The sequence below is a fragment of the Parathielavia appendiculata genome (genome assembly GCF_033297405.1).
Source record: "Parathielavia appendiculata strain CBS 731.68 unplaced genomic scaffold N657scaffold_1, whole genome shotgun sequence".
NCBI classification, from domain to species: domain Eukaryota; kingdom Fungi; phylum Ascomycota; class Sordariomycetes; order Sordariales; family Chaetomiaceae; genus Parathielavia; species Parathielavia appendiculata.
In genome coordinates, this window is record NW_026944220.1 from 1,794,083 (window position 1) to 1,809,926 (window position 15,844).

A 15,844-nucleotide genomic window follows, 5' to 3' on the forward strand; every position below is an offset into this window, starting at 1 on the left:
TTCCAACCTCTCTGATGGTATTCCCATAACACTAAGGAAAACCGATTCCACATCACTCCCAATTGATCTCCCAACTCTCCGCCCACACTCTCTGAGGGAACAACTGATTCAACCCATGCAACAGCAGCACAGCACTGTCCTGATCATACGTCCAGTGCCCAGAGTCAAGCGCGTGGCTGTTCAGCCAGACCCTGACAGGCTTCTTGGCCAGACCCATGATAGTGGCGTTGCCAAAGGTGTTGTCGTCAATGTAGTCGCTGCCGAGGAGCGATTCCGCGGAGAGGGACCGGCTCGTGGCGGTGAACTGTGCGTAGGTAAAGGCACTATGTTAGCCATTGTTTCTTCGGACTTGAAAATGCGAAGAGAAAGGATAGAGGGATAACCTACGCGAATCTCGCTCGAAGTCATCGGCTCCAGGCTCTCGCCATCATCAAGATAAAGCCACCCCTTCGCAGCCTGGTTCTCATCCAGCGCCACAATGAGGCCCCACGGGTTCCTCCTGCTCTCCCACGTTGTCATACCCGGCTCCTGGATCGGCACCACGCTGCCGCCGCGCACATACAGCGGGATATGCCCCAGCGGCGCATCGATCGTGACGTTCTCACCCGGCCCAACGCCCGTCACCGCCGTGCGAGTGTACCAATCATACCAGACCGTCCCGGCCCCGACGCCTGGGAACACGCCATTGACCGTAGTGGCCCCCTGTTCGAGGCACGGCACGACCATGAGCGCGTCGCCGAGCAGAAACTGCCGGTCCGCGTCCGCCAGCCACGGCTCGTCGGGGAACTCCCACGCCAGGGCGCGCATGACGGTGCGCCCCTCAAGATTCGCCAACCACATGAGCGTATACAGGTACGGCAGCAAGGAGTAGCGGATCCTCATGGCGGTGCGCGTCGCCTCGGCCACGCTGCTCCACACGTACGGCTCCTGCGAGATGGCCCCCAAAGTGTTGTGGTTGCGGTAGAAGGGGAAGAAGGCGCTGAGCTGCATCCAGCGGGCGCACAGCTCGAAGTCGGTGTTGCCGCCGAAGCCGCACGTGTCGACGCCGAACATGGAGACGCCGAACAGGGAAAAGGAGAGCGCCTGCGGGATGCTGAAGTACAAGTACGCCCAGCGCGCCTCGTTGTCGCCGCCCCAGTGGCCCGCCCAACGGCCCGATCCGGTGAAGGTGCTGCGTCCGATGATGAACGGGCGCTTGCCCTCGTGAATTTTGAGCAGGGCTTGGTAGGTTGCGTTGAGGATCTGGTGGCCGAAGAGATTGTGAAAGTCGTACTCGAGGTAGCCGCCGTGGTGGGTTGCGTTTGGACTGATGGCGTGGACGGCCAGGTCACCGTGAAAATTGTTAACTGCATAGGGCGGCCAGTCGACGTTCCTTACTCCAGCGGTAGGCGTGGTGCGGTAGAAAGACGTTGGGCTCGGGGCGGCGGCTGTCTTTGTGGCCTCCTGTTCACGCAAGGAGGAGAGAGCCGAGTATGCCTCAGACATGTTGGTGCGCTCGAAACCCTCCGGGTAACCCAGGACGAGGTTTCCAGGCTCTCCTGGGAGACTAAACGGCGGGTGGGCTGGGTTAAGCGTCAGGTTTCCGGTGCCACAGCTCCCGACGCAGAACGAAGCAACCTGGGACATACAGTCAGTGGAGGGTGTTTTCAGCCCACAGCGGGTGTACGTTACCTCTGACATGTCAATCCACAACCCGTCAAACTGTGAAAGTTAGCTACATCCTTCTTTTGCTTTTACACCACCTGGGTTCAAATGAAGACCACAACTAGACGCGAAACAAGAGTAGGCATGATGGGACGACGCACCGCTATTTTCTCAGACCACATCGACAGCTCATTGATCCACCAGTCAATAGCGCCGCTGCCATTCAGCACAGCGCCAACCCAGTCAGGAAACACTACCCTTTGTTAGCAGAGATCGAACGCAAGATAAGTGGTAAAACAAACCAGTATAACCAGGCCAAACAGCTCCGTAATAGATTGAACCATCCGGGTTCATGACAAACGCATCCGCATCGACTCCGCGATCGTACGGAGGATAAGCATCACTCGAGTTATTGGGATTCGGGGCGTAAATGGCAGAGTCAATGATGGGCACGTAATGCTGGTGGTTAGCGTGCAGCTTGGCTAGGAACTGGGCGCCTTCCTCGTAGCTGAACCGCTCAGGGTCGTTCTCAAAATTACGGTACTGCTTCATGTAGTCGATGTCGGCTAGCATGTGTCAGTCCACCCACCCAGGCTATTCTTGACTAAAACGCCCAAAGAATCGGTGGCCAGGAGACTTACTCCAGATTGTCTCGAGTGGTATCTCAGCTTTGGCAAAGTTGTCGATAACCTCCTGCAACACGGTCCAACTGCTGTACCCCCAGCGACACTGGTGGAAGCCGAGGGTCCAGTACTGTTGCATGGCTGGGAACCCGGTCATAGTCTCATGGTAAGTCTTCATCACGTCGTCGGCCTGGGGTCCGCTGTAAAAATACAGGTCAACCGTGCCACCCAGCGCCCGCCATGTGATGCCGGATGGTCTCAGGAGGACCTCCTGGGCATGGGCGTTACGGAGGTAAACGCCATGCGTGTATGATACATATGCGGCCGAAGTGTCGGTGGCATTCGGGACGTAGGTCAGCTTGCCCGAGTCGTCGGACGTGAAGTACCTCGTGTCGAGATAGATTGGATGACTGCCGTAAATGTTGGCATCAATCACGTCGCCTACATCAGCCGCGAAGAGAGTCCCTGGAACCGATCAGCATTGAGTCCTATTAAATCATCCTCAGGGCAGGCGTACTTGTCAAGTTGTTTCCCAAACGGAACCCGTGAATAACCTCGCCGAGACCATACAGGTTGTAGTTCTCGGGAAGCGGGGAGGCGAACTCGATGAACTGGTCCTCATAGACGAGGATCTTCCCATCGGTCGAGAATAGAGTGTCCCCCGTGCTCTTGCGCTTCACGGTAAAGGAGAAGGTAGGGTCGTTCGACCATGACACCTCCAGCTCAGGGCCTCTGTGTTTCCCCATTGAGCTTTCACTGTCCCGTGGGACGAGTTGTGTTGGTAGAAGGAACCAAGTCTCATTTTCCGGGCCGATGTAACGGGGCCGGATCTCGACATGGACGCGGTCGTCAAAATGGTAGTCAATGGACAAGGTGAGATGCTCGATATCGGTTCCGTAGACGCTGCATGGTGGCCCTGCGAGATCCAGGTCTGCCTTGAAGGCCGGCCCGACGGCGCTGTCCACGTTCCGGATATTGGATGCCTTATAACCTGGGCACACCGTCTGGGGGTCAACGGCTTGGGGGTCCTTGATGTTGGGTAGGATGTTCCTGCCCACGTCGGCCGAAGCAGGAAGGGTAAAGACGGGCGCCGGATTGGTAGTGAGGCTCGTCTGCGCAGGCCTCAATGCGGCGGTTGACTGGTTACTCTGGCCTGAAGCTGTATGCAGATGTAGGGCTGTGAGCACCATGATTGAAGCGAAGGTGAATACAGCCATGGCTGAAATCAACCCGGGTCTCTTCGCGAGGCGGTTTCGGAGTGACGTAAAGCGCTTCACGAATATATGGACGAGACCGAGAAGAAATAGCAGCACGAGGAGCCCAAAAAATATATCCTCCTGCACTCCACGATGGCCAGCACCGAACGGGTATTTTATCCAATTCCGCAGAGCCAGCCGTGCCGGTGACCCAAGGCACGGGTCGGCTTTGGTATGCCGAAGTGCCTCCCGTTGGCTCTGGACGACGCGTTCACCGGTGAGTTCGGCCAGAGTAGGCCAAATTCCAGCAACTAGAACAAGAAGCAAGCGACTGATAGCTGCAGTTGGCCGTGTAAAGCTTGCCGATGCCGGGCCGGAGAGCATCTGCAAGACGACGTCAGCCGGGGACGGTTCAGACACTCCTCTCATCAGGCCGGCATGTGCGAGGTCAGAAGCCAGGATTGGTCAAGAGTAGAGGGAGACATCCCACTTACAGTCTCGGATCTATCTTGGGCTCTGGTGCAGGAGTCTGTTGCACGGCCCGACGCTGGAGCAAACACCGCCATTCTGGTGACTGTGCGTGTGTTCGTGTCCATGTGGAGAAATTGGCCGTGTTCAAGCTGCAGCCTTCCTCTTCTTCTCACTGAGAGGGCTGGGAGCGGAGTGTGGACGGGCGGTTGGACCGAGCGAGATAGTGAGTCTATGACATCCATGGTTACGTCGGTGAGTAGCACCGGACACAACTGATGCAAGCCGGCATTTGACCAGTTTCGTAGCCAACTACGAAGCGTTACGCACGAAAATGTAGGATCACAGCTGCAACCATGGATGTTTGCCGTCGCCGAGAGTTGAGCCGTCTGGATATTGCGATGCGACGCATGGAGAAATGTCGACGATCACGTATCTGTCCTGTATCTTGACGGAGCTCTGTCTGCGGCATAGGTAAGAAGAAGGTCAAGACCTGTGAGGTGAACAAAACTACGATTGAGAACCGGATTTTGGATGAGAGACTGACAATAAAGCTACCCGCGACTGAGATCTTGGAGCGGGGCAGTCCAGTGCACAGGCATCGTAACACAGAAGTAGATCGAGTCCTGTGCCAAAGTGATCGGCAAATCGCAGTGCTACAGAACCCGCAACTGCCTCATGTCGCACCGTCTGGGAAGCCGCTGCCCGTGTCGAGAGTCCGTACGGAGACACAATGTGAGCACTCCTTGCTTGTGTTGAAACAGATGATACTATCCTAGTTGCATTAGCTGTGTGGACTGCTGCATGACAAGTAGGGCGGTTCTCCGTTCTGAGATATGATAGTAGGTATAAAATCAACAGCTGCCAGCCCACTGACGGCCGTTCGTTTCTTTCTCGTCCCGAAATGTTATAAGTTATGCGCCTGGACCGCCGAGTTTCTCTTCATCGAAAGGTCACGTCCCCAATTTGGCCCCAACCATACATAGCAAAGTACAAACACCAGACCTTTGGCCGAGTTGATCCCACAATGCAAGAAATACTCACCCACTTGACACCATAAACGAGGGGTGTAGAAGCGACATTCAGTACCCGAGGATTTGCCTATCCAGACGCCCTTCCCCCTTTAACTCCCATCACGTTAAAACTCCGTCGCTGATATCCAAAACATCGCTCAAGGAAACAGAAAACATGAAGCGACCGCGGATGCCCAGAACTCAATAACTCAAGTCAACATGGCCCAATTGCGACAACATCTTGGCGTCCTGCGAATTTGTCGATGTTGTATTGGTCGTCGAGCTCCCGGCCGTGTCCGAGTGCGAAGTGCTGGTATGCGACGATTGGAGCTCGAGCTGCGGTTCGACGGGGGGAATGCCGCTGTCCGAGAAACCAAAATCCCGCATCTGCTGGAAGCTCCAGCTTGGTTCGAATCCCCGACTGTTCCACGCGCGGTCCACCCGTTCGTACATTTCGTCGATCTGTTCGAGGCTGATCTTGCTCGTCTCGTACACCATATACCAAACAAAGGCGATGGAAAGGATGCAGAAGGCGCCCCAGAGGAAGAACACCCTCGAACCCAGGTCGACCGATCCCGCAGCGGTATTCGAGGTATCCACAAGATATGGGCTGCCGTACGCGATGCCAAAGTTCAGGATCCAGTTCGACGCCGTCGAAACGGACATCGACTTGGCGCGCACTTTGAGCGGGTATATCTCGGACGTGACGACCCAGACGACGGGGCCCCAGGATGCCGCGAAGAAGAAGATGTACACGGCGACAAAGATGATGAGGATTATGTTCTGAGTCCACTGGTTGTTGTTCCCGCTGGCAGTGGCGAACGCGGCAATCAAGAGCTGGCAGATGGCCATCCCTACGGCTCCCACAATGAGCAGCCTCCGCCGACCCCATGACTCGACAACAAACAGGCCGGGGATTGTCGAAACCATATTGATAACCTGGATGATGAGCGAAATCGTGAACGGGTCCTCGACCCCCGCTCCGTTGAAGAAGGTGGTTCCATAATACATGATGAAATTGACGCCCGTCAGTTGCTGCAGCATCTGCAGGCCACAGCCTGTTAGCGTTCGACGGCCGAGGTGGGGTTCACCGAAGATAATGTCCTTGTACGTGTCCGGACCCAGGGCCATCTCGTACTCGTGATTTGCTTGGATTTCGGCTAGCTCCTCGATCAGGGCGGGATGTGTGATGTCGAGGCGGCGGAGGCGGCTGAGAGAAAGCCCAGCGGCATCTTTGAGCCCACGCTTTACCAGATATCGAGGCGTCTCAGGGAGAATAAGTAGACCCAGGGCCAGGACAACGGCCCAGGTGAGCTGCAGTCCTATCGGGATACGATATGCTGCGGCTGAGGGCAGGCGGTATGTCAGTATATTAACCACCGAGGCGGCGAGCAGGCCTGCCGTGATAGATAGCTGGTATGCGCAGACCAGCGTTCCTCGAATCCATTTGGGCGCCATTTCCGACTGGTATAACGGGACCAACACCGAGACGATCCCGACACCGATGCCCGCGACCGTCCTGTTCCAGAGTTAACACGGGCTGCTAGGGAGACGCGACGGCATACAGGCATGCCGAGCGACAGTATATCGGTACGCACCTCCCCACCACAAGAAGCGCGACGTTGGTTGCGCATACTTGAAATATCCCGCCGATGCAGAAGACGCCGATGGCGAAGATGAGCGACAGTCGACGACCCCAGCGATCCCCTATCGGCGCTGAGCACAAAGCACCAACCGCGGTCCCAGCGCTGAGCATGGCGACAATCAAGGACACCTGGCTCGGACTCATGGCTGGCCGCCCGTAATCGTCCTTGAATCCCGTCGAAAAGTCCTCCTTAAATGGCTCCATGGCCAGAATCCCGTTGATCGCCCTGCGAAAGACACCCGCGTCAGCCGATCCCTAAGCCCCTCGTCCTGCAGCGCATGCACCATTCAAACGACCGTCCCATTCGGTATTACGCTTACCCAGTGTCGTAGCCGAACAGCAGTCCACCCGTGGCGACAAACAGCCCGACCATGATTGCCGGCGCCGAAGAGCCAGCGACATTGTCGGGTTTATGCCAGCCCATGGCGAAGACCGCCATGGTGCAAGAGGACGGGGTGCCCCTTTCAAGCCAGATTTGATGTCGCTGCCGCCGAAGCTGTGGGGGGTTGACGATGCGAGGTTGAAGCGTGCCGTGGGACCATCTGAAGCGAGAGGTGGTTGCTCGCCTGTGTGTGGGTAATATGGGGCGGAAGGGAGGAACAGGACGGGCATGCTTCGAGATCAGCAGTTTTGGCCCGCAGCCAGGTGACCGCACTGTCATTGGTTCAACTTCGACCCAGCCAGGGAGTCTGTGCTTTGGTTCGACTGCCAAAAGCCCTCCTTTGCATCCAATCATAACCCGGTCACCCCAGGATCCCACCTGGAGCCACCGACTCTTCCCCCTTGACCCGCCTTTCCGGATCCGTGAAAGTCACGGCGCTGGTGCAGCGCTGGCTTCCTCCATCAGACCAAGTTTTCTCCGTTCAAAGCGGCTTGGCGTAGCTCGACGATCTTTAACGTTGAATCATGACCGACCTCCATCTCGAAATGGCTGGAGAACTCTGTGTCTGAGTCTGCTTGTCGTTCTTCTAACAAACGGTCGACCTCGAAGCGCTCGGGCGAGATAGACGAGGTGGTCAGCGTGACTGAGCGGGAGTCCCACTGCGGAGATTCCAGTGTCCCCACCCGTCCCGCTGTCTGGGCACTGCCTTTTCAAAACATGAGAAAAGAAAACCAAGACAACTGGGCAAGTGGGACCCAACTGAAGTCAGCGAATCACCGACTTGCGAAATCGGGTATGGAGTTGAGTGGGCTTCAATGAATACTGGTCACCGTTCGTTACCCAGTGCTCCGTGGTAGTGAGGCACTGTATGATCGGAAAATTTGTGCGGTGGGAAGCTACAGAGGTACACGTAAGTAGTCTCACTGACAGTGTGTGCAAGCGAGATCTGGCAACCTTTGAGGTACAGTACTCCGTACAAAACCTGGAGCCGGACGTTTAGCGGCCTCGGGATTTCGCGGCAGTCCTCGGCAGGTGGATGGATACCTTACCCAAGCGAGCTGCCGAGAGTGCTAAAGACATGAGACAGCGAGTTCCATTGTGACCAAACACTATGCCCAATCTTGGGATTGCTCCGCCGGAGTATATCTCCCTCTGAGATCGAGATTGAGCCTCCTAGTCTTCCTCCTGCACGAACACCAATGCTGAGAACGATGACTTATCTTCGTTTGTGGGTCACAGTGCTTGGCACGGAATGCGGGGAGAGGACCCGACGGACACGTGCGGACCGTCCATCAGTGTCTCAAGGAATCCACTGCGGCATATACCGTACAGAGCGCTATGATAATACGAATGTAGTCCGTACATACGGCATATCCGAAATTTGCTTGGCTCTCTTCCTGCTAAACCTGAGTCGGTCCCACACGAATTTCAGAAGACCCGTCTTGCACTATTCCCCCACTGTGAATCTAAACTTCTCGACCTTTGCTCCCCATCAAATCCGAGCTGGCCATCTCACCAGACACGGACAACATTCAGAAAAGTCCTAGTCTTTACGTGTATGGAGGCGTTGACCTTTCATGAAAGAATGCTATGTCGCACAACATAGCGATTTCGCTGCTGATGGCCAAACTACCTTAGCCACCAAGCGCTGTGTTCAAGTTTGCGCTGTGATGGCCACAGTTTGCAGCCAGCAATCCAATGTCCTTGGACAGTCTCCTCTGCAATTCGGTAATCAGGTAGTACACGGTCTACGTAGATTGTCTCGATGCATATTCCGTAGTTGGTCCAGACTAAGGTACAGTACCTTATTTCTTAGTTTCAGCCGCTCACAAGCAATTCATGCCCAATGCTCAACGTTATGTAATCGATGACTACATGGATTCACACAAACCTCCTCCCATACTACATAGGGTACTCTCTCTGTACAGACATCTGAAGGGTGTTTGTCGCTCAGAACGCGAAATAGGCCACAGTTCTCACCTTACTGGTACTCTACCGTCTGTTGCCTCCCAGGGGACTTCACCCCTCTTTCCAAAACAGACCCGTTCTGCGATGCTCTCAAGGGACAGGCAGTGGCCAGTGGAGGAAGAGAGCCGTGCTCCATCCAAGGACCGGCCAACAATAACAAACTGGTCTAACCACCTGGACCAACTTTCCCTAGCTTCGCTAACCTGGTTTCCGTCTCTCGAATCTCTTGGGCAGGCGCAGGCGGTGGCACAGGGCTGCGGCTGGCATTGGCTGCCACCGTCCTGCCTGCGCCGCCGCCCGGAACCAGCCCTGGCCGTGCCACGACCTCGGTGCAGCTCTCGCCAATGGCTGGCCGGTCTCGCTTGTGGAATTAAGCACAGAACCAGACAAGACTAGGCAGGGCGAGGTCCTGCTGGCCAGAAGCATCGAAGCAGCAGGCCATGGCGTGTTTTGTGGCGTCGAAGCGATTCCTCCCCTCAACAGAGGAAGGAGGAAGCAAGGGGAGCAGCGTTGCTTTCCTATCGCCGCAACATCAAGCAGTGAGTCGAGAGAAAAGACGCCGCCCATGTCTCGAAGCTCACTGCCGACAATACCTGTCCTTCCCGCTGGTCCCTTCGCCCTGTTCGAGTTGCCCTTCTCAGCACCCGAGTTGGTCCTCAGTTCGATGTTGTGAAACAGTGGTACCGGAGTCAACCCCGACGAATCCTCACAACAAGGGAATCTCCGTTAATGACCTCCCTTCTTAGAAAAATACATAGCAAATTGTAAGTATTACAAACCGACAACCGACCGTTTGTAAGCCCCTGGCCGGTTGCTGAACAACTCCTCCGTACCTGTAGGTTCCGAACAACATCCCTTGGCCAGATCCACAAACTCTCTTACACTCCGACAATCGCCCCATCGCCGGCGGTGAACAGCTACACAGCAGAGGTCAACCTCGTGTATTCGGTAAAAGGAAGTAAGCCGGACTATTGAGTTCTCCCGCTGGCGCCGTCCAAAAGCAGGACTGTGCATTCCTGATTGCACTCACACCTTGTACTCTACTTTGCGATGAGGATGTAGACCTTTTGTAGAAGCAAAGTAAGTAAATTTTGTGATGACACAGATTCTACGAATCCAGGTACACGGTCAAGCACACAGCATGTAGTCGATGGCGAAGAGACACTCTTTCGGCGACTCCCTGATGTTGGTAAATTCCCACGACAGGAGGTCAGATGTCAACATGGCTTCTTCCCGCCAGAGCACTTCAAGCAGGGAGAAGAATACAGCTAGGATACGGGAAGGAGCAGTTGAGCCGAGCGATGCCTCAGTCTCCGTTGCGTACATCTGGGAGTGATCAGCGGAACTTGAGCACTCGGGTTTATTTATTATGTAGATATCTCTTCTCGAATTGCTGTGTTGTGTCATCTCTGCATCGTTATCTGTCTCCCACTCTGGCTCGGCTACTTGAAGGCGGCCTGAGCAGACGCCACCTTGATTACAGCAGGAAGAGGAAAGCATGAGGCGACATAGGCTAGCGACCAACGGCAGCCGGAGACAAAGCGAAAAAAGCGTGAGGAATAGAAACCGCTCGCCCTACCCCCTACGGCGTGGCTGAACAGGAAACAATGGTGAGACGGGACGCCGACAAACAAACACCACGCTTTCATCTTCGGAAACGGCAGAGTGTTGCCAGTACGAGGACAGAGGCGTCAAACCTCATGAAAGGTACCAATTCCCGTACACGACTCTTCATGCTAGGGCCACAGTCTTAATCATGAAGTTTCACATTGTCCCAGGCCCCGAAAGCGAAAAAAAAAAAACGCTATCAATACAAGCAGGCATCTGCCTTGCCTAAGCCAGCGACGGATCCAAAATTCCAACTGGTACCTTTGCTCCCAGTAATAACTCGAAATGCAAATGATACACATTCCAACCCCAGCCACTGCTTCATCTCCACGGCCTAGCATCTCCTTGATCCCAGTCTATGAACTTGCGCCTCACCAGAGCCTCCCTGTCAAGCCGCGCCGTACCACCCAAGGAAAACATACCATGTCCGTTCTCGGACACCGTGGCCTTAAGGAAAACTAGATCTCCAGCGTGACCTTCTGGCCCTTGACCCGCCCAATGACCTGCTCGGGGGCATACTTGGGAATGACCTCGTCGTCGTGGAGCATCTCAAACTCCTCGGAGGCGTCGCGGCCCATGAAGTTGAGAATGGCCTGGGGTCCGCCCGGGTGGTCATTGAGCCAATTGGTCAGGTCCAGCACAACGCCCTTGACCACGACCCAGAGGTCGTCCTTCTTGTTGTGCTTGGCGACCTCCTCCATGGTGTACTCTGTCTCAGGAATCGTGAAGGCCTTGGGCGGGTTAGCCTTCTTGGCTTCTTGCTTAGGGGCGGGAGCGGCGCCGGCCGAAGCGGCTTGCGTCTTGGGAGCCTCACTGCTGTTACTGCTGGCACCGGCCCACTCAACCGAGATCTTGCCCGGGGTCGAGGGGTCGATGTGAAGGGCAATCTGGCCAAGACGAGCCACCCCGGGGGAGGTGCCCTTGAGGACCTGCTGGAAGAGATAATTGCTTGCGGAGTCGCCGGCAACACGTCCGTAGACGACGCAACCCAGCAGTGACGAGCCACCCAGGCGGTTGGCGCCGTGCACACCGCCGGCAAGCTCACCGCAGGCGAACAGACCCTCAAAGGGCTTCTGCTCCTTGTTGAGGACCTGGGCCTTGTCGTTGATCTCGATGCCGCCCATGGTGAAGTGGAGCACGGGCTCCATCAGGGCGACGTGGAAAGTATCGCTGATGTCGAGGGGCATGTTGTGGAAGAAGCGCTTGCCCCAAGGGTCCTTCTGCTTCCCCTCGGCAATGGCGTTGTAGGTCTGGAAGGTCTTCTGAAGATGCTCGGGGGTGCAGCCAATTTCCTTGGCAAGTTCCTTGCCAGACATCTTCTTCATGAGGCCACGGCCCGAGTAGTGGCGGGTGTGGAAGTCGAGCGTGTTGGACGCCTTGGAGTTGAGAACCAGGCGGATGGGAAACTTGCCCTTGTCCTTCTCCTTCCACATCATACCCGACACGTAGTCACGGTGGCCGAGCTCGTCACAAAAGCGGTCGCCGTCGGCGTTCAGGAGGATACCGCCCTCGCCACGGAGAGCCTCGGCAGCCAAGAACTTCCACTTGGAACCGGGATCCTTGGGGTCGACGAGACCAGTCGGGTGAACTTGAACCTTGTCCATGTCGATACCATTGCCGCCAATGGCCATGACCATCTTCTGGCCGTCACCGGTGGCGTGCGAGCCGTTGGTGGTGGCCAGGCCGAAGGTGTCGGGCCGGTGCTGCTTGAGAAGCGAGCCCTCCCCGAAGTCGGCAGCATAACCACCGGTAGCGAGGACGACGGGGCCGTCCAAGGACAGGGTCTCGCCGTTGTGCTCGTACTTGACGCCCGTGATGTGGTTACCCTCCTTGTTGAGACTTGTGACCTTGGCCTTCTTAATGACGCGGACGCGGTGGGGCTCAGTCTCCGCGAGCTCCTCGAGCCTCTGCATCAGGGCGTAAGTGATGGCCATGCCGGGGAACTTGGCATCATGGCCGCGGTGGGTGCGGGGTTGAGAATGACCACTGCAGATTGATTAGACTCAGAAAAGCCTACATCAGGAGGCAATGGCGGCGCAAAAAGATAACTTACCCCAGGCGGGAAACGAGTGTGAGGTCCAAGTTGAACACATCCTGCAACCACTCGACGGCAGCGGCGGACTTGTAGGTAAGGACCTTGATCAGGTCGGGCCTCGCCTTGTCACGGGCAGACTTGAGCGTGTCATCGTAGAACTGCTTAACACTGTCCTGAATGCCGTGCTCAACCTGTGTCCTTGTGAGGGCACCGTTGATGCCGGATGTGGCCTTTGTCGAGTTGCCGCCGAAGAAGCCCTGCTTGTCGAGGACGACGACGTTACCGCCGTTAAGATAGATGGTGTGGGCAGCGCTGAGGCCAGAAACTGCAGCATTACAATCGCGGTCAGTACCATGACGACAGCATGCGGGGGGCTTGCAGTGCGGCGTGATTCACTTACGGCCGCCGCCAACAACAATCACGCTCGGTGCCATTGCGATGGGGTATCTGAAATAGACTGGTGGAAGGAAATAAGAAGGGAATGGACTTTGATGTCGTTGAGAATCAAAAGATGCAAGGGGAAAGAGAAGGGCGAGAGCGTTAGGAATGTGCCGAGTAGTTATCTGAGCGATGGCTGTTCCCGCCGGGCTAACAACGGCCGGGCCAGGCGTTGGTATTGCTGGGACGCTGATTCGTGAGCCGAGGTCGATGCCGGGGAAGGACAGGGGCTTTCTGGCTTTTTGCCTCTGGGAATCCGCTCTTGATGAGGCTATGCGAGACAATGCCAGGACGCACTCACTTCACTGAAACACAGACAGTTCCCAATTTCTGAGACCATCACAATGTAGTTTATATTATAGAGCGGTTTTCCCAGCCGTTATCGAGACGAGAGTGCCTAAGAACTTTCCGAGAACGCTCCTGCCTATGGGCGGTACTTGCCTCTCTCGCATTCATCTCGGCCGAGGACAATTGAAAAGTGGATCCGAGGGTCCCGGTAGATGGGCCGAGGCTTGACAGGGCATCCAAAACGGTGCACCCAACCCCAGACACTTCTGTCCCTGGGTTTTCACAAGTGTGGGGTAGCGTCACAAAAGAACACCGAGCAAAAGACAGCGACGGCGACGGCGACGGAGACAGCGACATCTGCGTGACGTTCTAGGAATCGGCAGTTCGAGAGGATCTTGCATTCTCTGCCGTCTCAAATGGCACGGAGACATGATCTCTTGCCCCTGCCTTCTTCCTTCCCAACCCCATCTGGTCCTCGGATCCTCCCAATGCGCAGCCATGGGTTCCTCCAATTCATCATTTGCATGTGATGCAGGAAGTGACACTTTACTTGCTCGGTCTGAGACCCCTCCAGATTGGCCATCCGATCGGCCATGGGAACTCTGCCTGCCCGATATCAAATCGGGCTATGACCCCAGTCCCGTCGTCCCATCGCTTCATCCACAGTGGCCGCCAAGCCGTGTGGGCTTGGTGAGATGGAGGGATGTGGAGGTCAAAGTTGTTCCCGTTGCATGTGATCGGCCCTCGAGCCCGTCTGCAGCCAGTCAACGCAGTCAGCTGTCCGGTGACTCCTGGCCTTCCACTCTTCAACATTTATCGGGGTTTGCACAATGAACCGCAGCGCATACAGTTCGAGCTTGCTGGTTTCGAAGTGATGGGTACCAATAACTACAACTCAGCAACCGACCCCGCTGCGAGCGCCTCACCACTTCGGGGCTGCGATCTGGGACATGCGATGGAAGAGGTCAAACACAAATCGGATACTCCCGATACGACAAGTCAACCTAATGGTCGCAGTCGACGCTGGAGTCTGATGTGTTGCCAGCGAGAGCGAAGCAGTCGCACCAGCTGGGCTGTCAGATGACACCTTACGTCACCACCAATGGCATTCTCCCCTTCAATCCATGGCGGAACATTCCCGGTTTCGCCAACGACTAGACTTCACGCAAGAGCGACAGTCAAACGACAAGAAACAGGCTTATCTCGAAAACGGCTTGAGAGTATACTGAAATCAGCCGAACATGCGATTATTCCTCCTGCCTCTTGCTGCTTTAAGTGCTACCGTTTCCAGCCAACTTGTCGTGCCTCTTGTTCGGAGTGATTTGGTACACAAACCGTTCGACCAAGATCAGGCGTCGCTCATGGATCCTGCTGGTCCTGGCCCGGCGATGCCCCCCTCTGGGCCGACTCCGGCTGATCCGCCATCGAACTCGGGGGGCGGTGTGGTGCTTTCCGACGTGATGGGTCGTGATAGGAGTATCAATCTCTTCGCAGGGTATGTCTGCTCCGGCCAACAGATCCCTGACAGTCCATTGGCATCGCGAGCTTACCGATACTGCTACAGCTTCGTAAGAGACATTGAATCCGCCTCCCGCCGCCTCGAAGATTCGGCGCAGAACACGACCGTACTGGCGCCCCTCAACTCGGCGGTCGAGAAGCTACCCCGGAAACCGTGGGAGGATCCCAGAGACTACGGCGCCCTCGGTCCCGATGCATACGAGGGTGGAGAAGGGCATGAGCGAGCTCAGCGCAACCTGCGCAGGTTCGTGGAAGCGCATTTGGTGCCTGTGAGCCCATGGCAGGAGGGCGAGCAAATGAAACCGATCGGAGGTGACCGGGAGATTTGGTGGGAAGAAAAGGATGGGACGCGGCTCGTGAGTAACACGTTCCTGCATGTTGTATCTCTGTTGGAGATGACTGCCGCTGACTAACGAGCGTAGATTCAACCGGGCGCGATAGAGGTTGTCAGTGTCGCGGGAGACGTTGCAAATGGTCAAGTGGTATGTCCAGTCAATTGTCGGCTCCCTCGAAAAACTGATTGACATCAACTGACCGGTGATCTATCGGCAGTGGATCATAAAGGGCGTGCGCAATTATGCCTGAGGATCAGGAGGGTCAGAGAACATCGCAATGGCTACAACGCGACGATATGGCGGCGGGTCTGTATAGAAGCCGAAAGTTGTATCAAGGCCCTCTTAAATGGAGGGGCCTGTCTCCGTATTCAATTAAGATTTGGCCGCCCCTGCTTTTGCTGGCAAGAGCAGTGTTTCTCAACAGACCGGTGCTCGCAGCGGCGGCGTGGCGCCCTCAAAACCACTGCTCAACGTCGTGATTCCTGAGCGTCTCGTAGCCCACGGTTACAAGCAGAAAGTCCATGACCATGCGAGAACGGATACGGATAGTCAACTGACATGGGGAGCTCGGAGGATGAAATGGAGCAATCAGCACCCCGAGGTTTTGCCGCATATCTTATCGTGGCAAAGGGGCAGAGATCTCCGGGCTGCTGCGGCACGAGCAGCTATGGTTTCAGGGTCAC

At 56.0% G+C, this 15,844-nt stretch overlaps 6 protein-coding genes across 6 annotated transcripts; 3 read left to right on the plus strand and 3 right to left on the minus strand.

Moving 5' to 3' along the window:
• Positions 1–52: 52 nt before the first annotated feature.
• N657DRAFT_563543 (glycoside hydrolase family 31 protein) lies at positions 53–3,484 on the minus strand (the record flags this gene model as incomplete). Its single annotated transcript, XM_062788220.1, has 7 exons — positions 53–304; positions 388–1,617; positions 1,672–1,701; positions 1,806–1,897; positions 1,947–2,210; positions 2,286–2,732; positions 2,785–3,484. The coding sequence occupies 7 exons, from the start codon at positions 3,482–3,484 to the stop codon at positions 53–55; spliced, it is 3,015 nt and encodes a 1,004-aa protein (XP_062652422.1).
• A 1,170-nt stretch (positions 3,485–4,654) lies between these two features.
• N657DRAFT_639138 (general substrate transporter) lies at positions 4,655–7,024 on the minus strand. Its single transcript, XM_062791718.1, has 3 exons — positions 6,910–7,024; positions 6,543–6,815; positions 4,655–6,463 (listed from the first exon to the last, which is right to left on the minus strand). The coding sequence occupies exons 1-3, from the start codon at positions 7,011–7,013 to the stop codon at positions 5,146–5,148; spliced, it is 1,695 nt and encodes a 564-aa protein (XP_062652423.1). The 5' UTR covers positions 7,014–7,024; the 3' UTR covers positions 4,655–5,145.
• Positions 7,025–7,795: 771 nt separating this feature from the next.
• On the plus strand, positions 7,796–8,664 carry N657DRAFT_32916 (uncharacterized protein). The gene is made up of 2 exons (XM_062786847.1): positions 7,796–7,881; positions 8,059–8,664. Exon 2 carries the CDS (start codon positions 8,171–8,173, stop codon positions 8,516–8,518), a length of 348 nt encoding a protein of 115 aa, XP_062652424.1. The 5' UTR covers positions 7,796–7,881; positions 8,059–8,170; the 3' UTR covers positions 8,519–8,664.
• On the plus strand, positions 8,665–9,705 carry N657DRAFT_32708 (uncharacterized protein). Its single transcript, XM_062786839.1, has one exon. It carries the CDS (start codon positions 8,811–8,813, stop codon positions 9,333–9,335), a length of 525 nt encoding a protein of 174 aa, XP_062652425.1. The 5' UTR covers positions 8,665–8,810; the 3' UTR covers positions 9,336–9,705.
• A 1,300-nt stretch (positions 9,706–11,005) lies between these two features.
• N657DRAFT_561029 (Flavocytochrome c) lies at positions 11,006–13,016 on the minus strand (the record flags this gene model as incomplete). Its single annotated transcript, XM_062788031.1, has 3 exons — positions 11,006–12,533; positions 12,601–12,907; positions 12,983–13,016. 3 exons carry the CDS (start codon positions 13,014–13,016, stop codon positions 11,006–11,008), a joined length of 1,869 nt encoding a protein of 622 aa, XP_062652426.1.
• Positions 13,017–14,715: 1,699 nt separating this feature from the next.
• On the plus strand, positions 14,716–15,396 carry N657DRAFT_639143 (uncharacterized protein). The gene is made up of 2 exons (XM_062791719.1): positions 14,716–15,308; positions 15,379–15,396. The coding sequence occupies exon 1, from the start codon at positions 14,769–14,771 to the stop codon at positions 15,237–15,239; it is 471 nt and encodes a 156-aa protein (XP_062652427.1). The 5' UTR covers positions 14,716–14,768; the 3' UTR covers positions 15,240–15,308; positions 15,379–15,396.
• Positions 15,397–15,844: the final 448 nt, after the last annotated feature.

Bases quoted from the DNA above. Each gene is read 5' to 3' on its own strand.
- N657DRAFT_32916 (XM_062786847.1), top strand. From the start codon at position 8,171: ATGCTGAGAACGATGACTTATCTTCGTTTGTGGGTCACAGTGCTTGGC.
- N657DRAFT_32708 (XM_062786839.1), top strand. From the start codon at position 8,811: ATGCCCAATGCTCAACGTTATGTAATCGATGACTACATGGATTCACAC.
- N657DRAFT_639143 (XM_062791719.1), top strand. From the start codon at position 14,769: ATGGGTCGTGATAGGAGTATCAATCTCTTCGCAGGGTATGTCTGCTCC.
- N657DRAFT_639138 (XM_062791718.1), bottom strand. From the start codon at position 7,013: ATGGGCTGGCATAAACCCGACAATGTCGCTGGCTCTTCGGCGCCGGCA. The intron at 6,816-6,909 runs GTAAGCGTAATA...TGTCTTTCGCAG, and splicing joins CTGTTCGGCTACGACACTGG to GGCGATCAACGGGATTCTGG. The intron at 6,464-6,542 runs GTGCGTACCGAT...ACTCTGGAACAG, and splicing joins GCGCTTCTTGTGGTGGGGAG to GACGGTCGCGGGCATCGGTG.